The sequence below is a fragment of the Lucilia sericata genome, unplaced genomic scaffold (assembly GCF_015586225.1).
Source record: "Lucilia sericata isolate MDLA Ls3-8-SP2 unplaced genomic scaffold, ASM1558622v1 Contig000779F_arrow, whole genome shotgun sequence".
Lineage (NCBI taxonomy): Eukaryota > Metazoa > Arthropoda > Insecta > Diptera > Calliphoridae > Lucilia > Lucilia sericata.
Window position 1 is genome coordinate 1,251 of NW_023994774.1, and position 6,005 is coordinate 7,255.

At 35.5% G+C, this 6,005-nt stretch overlaps 1 protein-coding gene across 1 annotated transcript; it reads left to right on the forward strand.

Annotated features, from left to right (window-relative positions):
* Positions 1-377: 377 nt before the first annotated feature.
* On the forward strand, positions 378-4,804 carry LOC119608040 (beta-galactosidase; the record flags this gene model as incomplete). Its single annotated transcript, XM_037962272.1, is given in 14 exon segments — positions 378-556; positions 615-765; positions 827-1,169; positions 3,478-3,543; positions 3,546-3,624; positions 3,686-3,725; positions 3,727-3,793; positions 3,796-3,851; positions 3,853-3,942; positions 3,944-3,997; positions 4,000-4,128; positions 4,130-4,234; positions 4,236-4,314; positions 4,317-4,804. Coding segments are annotated over 14 exon segments (1,887 nt in total), but the record flags the coding sequence as incomplete, so codon positions are not given.
* Between the last annotated feature and the right edge of the window lie 1,201 nt (positions 4,805-6,005).

Here is a 6,005-nt window from a genome sequence, read left to right on the forward strand (position 1 = left end):
TTGTTTCGTTCGTTCGTTCGTTCGTTCGTTCGTTTCGTTCTTCGTTCGTTTTCGTTTTTCGTTCGTTTTCGTTCGTTCGTTCGTTCGTTCGTTCGTTCTTTCGTTCGTTCGTTCGTTCGTTCGTTCGTTCGTTCGTTCGTTCGTTCGTTCGTTTCGTTCGTTCGTTCGTTCGTTCGTTCGTTTCGTTCGTTCGTTCGTTCGTTCGTTCTTCGTTTCGTTCGTTCGTTCGTTCGTTCGTTTCGTTCGTTCGTTCGTTCGTTCGTTTTCGTTCGTTCGTTCGTTCGTTCGTTTTCCCCCGCTTCCGTTCCTCGTTCTCCCTCTCTCTCTCTCTCCCCTGTCCCTCCTTTCCTTCCTCTTTCCTTTTTTTCGCTCCCCCTTCCTCCGCCCGTACTATGAATCGTACATTCACTATCGATCATGAAGCCAATACATTTCTAATGGACGGCAAACCTTTTCGTTATGTATCTGGATCATTTCATTATTTTCGTGCTCTACCCGATGCCTGGCAAAAAAGATTGAGAACTATGAGATCAGCTGGCTTGAATGTGCTTGATACGTAAGATTGTAAACAAATTATTTGCACAACCCTTTTAAACAATTCTCTCATATTGCAGTTACGTTGAATGGTCTCTGCATAATCCTCATGACGGTGTCTACGATTGGACGGGCATTGCCGATGTAGAGAGATTTATTGAATTGGCCCAAAAGGAAGGATTTTATGTTATTTTAAGACCTGGTCCCTATATATGTGCTGAAAGAGATAATGTTAGATATAACTTTTGAAAGTCTAAAAAAATATTTTTATAATACAATTTCTAAATTTTAGGGTGGCCTTCCCCATTGGCTATTCGGAAAATATCCTGGCATTCAACTACGTACCAGTGATGTCAATTACACTCATGAAGTTTCTGTTTGGTATAGCAAATTAATGCCTAGAATGCAACGTTTCTTATATGGCAATGGTGGACCGATTATAATGGTTCAGGTGGAAAATGAATATGGCGCTTTTCATGCATGCGATCGTGATTATTTGAATTGGTTAAGAGATGAGACTTTAAAATATGTTGAGGATAAGGCTTTACTGTTTACTACGGACATACCAAATGAACGTATACAATGCGGTAAAATTGAAGGAGTTTTTGCTACGACTGACTTTGGTATAGATCGGAGTAAGTAAATATGAAAATGTGTTATTCTCTGTCTAGTTTTCAATTCAAATATACTTATTTTGTTTTAGTATACTTTTGTTTTTTTGGGGTTTAGATCAGTTCTAGAACTGTTCTAGCTGAGCTTTAGTTCAGTCTAACTTCATGCCAAGTTCAGTTTTAAATCAGTTCTAATGTAGTTCTAATTCGGTTCTAGTGCAGTTCAGTTCAGTTCTAGTTCAGTTCTAGTTTAGTTCTAGTTCAGTTCAATTCTAGTTCAGTTCTAGTTCAGTTCTAGTTCAGTTTTAGTTCTGTTCTAGTTCTGTTCTAATTATGTTCTAGTTCTGTTCTAGTTCTGTTCTAGTTCAGTTCTACTTCTATTCTAGTTCTGTTCTAGTTCTGTTCTAATTCTGTTCTAGTTCTGTTCTAGTTCTGTTCTAGTTCTGTTCTAGTTCTGTTCTAGTTCAGTTCTAGTTCAGCTCTAGTTCAGTTCTAGTTCAGTTCTAATTCAGTTCTAATTCAGTTCTAGTTCAGTTCTAGTTCAGTTCTAGTTCAGTTCTAGTTCAGTTCTAGTTCAGTTCTAGTTCAGTTCTAGTTCAGTTCTAGTTCAGTTCTAGTTCAGTTCTAGTTCAGTTCTAGTTCAGTGCTAGTTCAGTTCTAGTTCAGTTCTAGTTCTGTTCTAGTTCTGTTCTAGTTCTGTTCTAGTTCTGTTCTAGTTCTGTTCTAGTTCTGTTCTAGTTCTGTTCTAGTTCTGTTCTAGTTCTGTTCTAGTTCTGTTCTAGTTCTGTTCTAGTTCTGTTCTAGTTCTAGTTCTGTTCTGTTCTGTTCTGTTCTAGTTCTGTTCTAGTTCTGTTCTAGTTCTGTTCTACTTCTGTTCTAGTTCTGTTCTAGTTCTGTTCTAGTTCTGTTCTAGTTCTGTTCTAGTTCTGTTCTAGTTCTGTTCTAGTTCTGTTCTAGTTCTGTTCTAGTTCTGTTCTAGTTCTGTTCTAGTTCTGTTCCAGTTCTGTTCTATTATACCCTCCACCACCATCAGTGGTGATAGAGGGTATATATAAGTTTGTCATTCCGTGTGTAACACTAAGAAATATTCATCTGAGACCCAACAAAGTATATATTCTGGGTGCTTATGAAATTCTGAGTCGATTTGGCTATGTCCGTCTGTCCGTCCGTCTGTCTGTCTGTCTGTGTAAAACACGCTCACGTTAAAACGAAGCAATGTAATTTAACCAAATTCACCCAAAATATTCATTATTATCCGGTACAGTTTGGTGTTGAAAATAAGCAAAATCGGTTCACATCGGGAAAAGTTAAAACAACTCCGAAAAAAATAAGCATTTTTTACACATTCTGATGTAATTTTCTCGAAAACTATGCAAGATAATTTCATGGAAGTCATCATACATTCGTTTCTACACAAGATCTTGATTCCTGCTGAAAATTGCCTGAATCGGTCCATAATTTCATATACCTCCCATACAAAAGTACATATTCCCGGAAAATGAGTTTTTTGTTAATAACTTCCGTCCGAGTATTGATTATCTTCACAAAATTTTACAAATTAAAAACCTTATGTCAATAGAATTGATTGAGTGAAAAAATTTCTGGATCGGTCCATAATTGGACATAGCTCTCATACAAGGTCCCCACCCGAAAATCACTTAAACGAACATAACTCATTACTAAATTAACTAAATTCCACGATCGGTCCATAATATGGGTGCGGTCGTGTGCCATGTAAGTGGCCCTTCAGAAAATTACTTGAACACACATTAGTTATTACTAAATTACGATATACATACAAAATTTGACTGAAATGTAGCTTTTATGTACAGAAATTTAGCTTAAAGAATTTTTTACGATCGGTCTATAATTGGTCATATCTCCCATACTAGGTCCTGCCCCTAAAAGCAATGTAACCGTATTTAACTAGTTGCATTATTAATTTGTGTAGAATAAAATTATATATACATATGTATTTGAAAATCCTTAATCTTTCACACACATGCATACATACATGCACATTAAATATCGTTAAAGCATATCTTAGGGCGCTATAAAAATATAAAAGGAAAATGGGTTTGTAATGTTCAATAAATCTTGGAATTGTAACAGATTTTAGCTGTTTAAATCTTGGGGTTTTTCTATTTAAGACATGAGATAACTTATTTCTACAAATATTTGAACAATTAAAAAAGTATTAATATAAAAAGTAGCTGGTGGAGGGTATTTAAGATTCGGCTCAGCCGAATATAGCACTCTAACTTGTTTTAGTTCTAGTTCTAGCTGCATATATTTTGTTCTACAGAAATAAAAAATTATAAATTTATTTTAGTCCATGAAATCGATAATATTTGGAGCATCTTAAGATCGGTACAACCCACTGGTCCTCTGGTAAATTCCGATTCTATCCCGGTTGGCTTACACATTGGCAGGAACAAAATCAAAGACGTGATGGTCAACTAGTAGCAGATGCCTTAAAGTAATACACTTATTTAATTAATTTCTCCCCTTTTCCTTAAACCGCTTTTTGATAATTTCAGAAAAATTTTATCTTACAATGCCAGTGTGAATTTCTATATGTTTCTTTGGGGGTACAAATTTCGGTTTCACTGCTGGAGCTAATGATTTTGGTGACCAAAAATATGTGCCCGCATTACTTCTTACGATTATGATGCCGTCATGGATGAACCGGGCAATATAACCAAGAAAATTTGAATTAGTACGAGATGTCATTGCCGAATATTTTGAAATACCTAAAGTGGAAGTAATAAGAGAACAAGCATTTGCTTATGGCAAGGGTTAGCATGCGACCAGTTATGCATTTGCTGTCTAATGAAGGTCGTGCTACTTTGGGCAAGCCGTGGGCAATGAGTTGGCAGTAAAATCTATTAAACCCAAGACATTTGAAGAACTAGACCAATATTCTGGTTTGGTTTTATATGAGACCGACATAGAGGGTATGAATATGGCAGCTTCTATTTTAAACCGTGAATGATTTAAGAGATCGTGCTTTAGTCTTTGTGGATCAAGAGCTGATGGGCATTTTATCTAGACAAAATGGCAATAAACCTTTAACTTTGAATAAATCTTCGGGGCGGTTCTAAATTACAAATATTGGTAGAAAATCAAGGACGCATTAATTTCAATGTTGCAAATGATACCAAGGGCATTCTGGTAAAGTGACATTACAAAAATCTAAAGATGGAGATGAAGTGAATTAGAAAATTGTTCATACTCGTTTTCCTTTGGAAGAACCTCAAACCTCAAATCTTTTAAATAGTATTTATAAAAATTATACCTCTTTAGAATTTACACCAGAAGACGAGAGTGTTTTAAAACTTGGACCCATGGTGCATTATGGTGAATTTTCGGTTAATGAAGTGCATCATACCTTCCTTAATCCTTCGGGTTGGGGCAAGGGTGTAGCTTTTGTTAACGGTTTTAATTTGGGACGTTATTGGCCTAAAGCTGGACCTCAATTAACGGTTTATGTACCTCAGGAAATTTTACATACTGGTACTAATTCGCTACTTCTCATAGAATATGAACAAACTAATCGTGTCGGTAAGGATATTGATCCTTATGTTACTTTAGATGATAAGCCTCAATTAGATTTGTAAATTAAAATGATAAAAATAAATTTAGTTTTAACTTTTCAATCAATTGTTTCATTTCCGGAAGTGGGCTATTGATAATCAAGATCAGTGTATTAAGAAAAAATCTTTTCTTAATTCAATAATAGATTTTTAATTATTTCTATATTGCCTTCATATTTATTCATTTATTTTCAGATTTTTTTCTTTTATTACAAATAGTATTTATCATTTTATTTATAAATTTAGTAAAAATTATGTAAATGCATTTGATTATTATATATTGTCCGATATACATTTTTGTTTATATATATTTTCATATAATTATGTACTATACTAATAACTGTTTTTAATGATAAGTGGGCCATAGGCAAATACTTAATGAATTTAGGGAATTAACAAAAAAAAAAAATGGCTCTATAAAATTAATCGAAATGATAGAAATCTATTGTGAATAGTTATATGGAGAGGACTCTGGAACACATTATTTGTCATTGCCAGACTTTCGTCGAAATTTTATTCAAACTTCTTTGGAGTATATTTAACTCCACACACACTCCTATACAACACACTGTCTGATTTAATACGATAATAAGGGCCTAAGTCTGTCTGTCCGACATTTTAAATATACTTCTTTATCCTCAGGGTTTCTAGCTAGACATTGTATTCATATTTGCGAATCACCCTCACCTTGATGTTATTGCAATGTGGTCATGGAAGTGCTGCTTGGCTGGTTACCGTGGTAGTTCACTGCGCGATAACTGTCTAGTAGAGTCGAAGATAAGCAGAGTTATAACAGTTCTGGCAAGCCCATCTGCCAGAACTGGCAGAACCTTGTTTGCGCAGGGACCCAAACAAGGTTAATGTCGGACAGGCGACCCAGTATTGACAGATCCTTCTTGCAGTGTCTAACTAATAGGGAAGTGGTAGTATAACAGTTTAGTGAGTTTAGTGCCGCTTGACTATCGACTGATCTACAACAAATTTCTTTTTAGTTAAAGTCCACCATATAAGAGATTCGTATATTAGGTGCTACCAATACCTTTAGTGTTGTAGGAACTTTAAACTGGAGGGTCATTAGGCTCCCTGGCTCGAGCAGAAAACCACCTAATCTGGTATTAGGGGATTCGGTGGTCCACAGACTTCGTCCTATACCTGTTATTATCTGAGATCCCCTAGGGCTTCACGACATTGTTGGTTAAACGACTGACTCATGGTGAAATTAATATTTCGGGATAAGTTTGGAGCTGTTTATGTGCAACAGGAT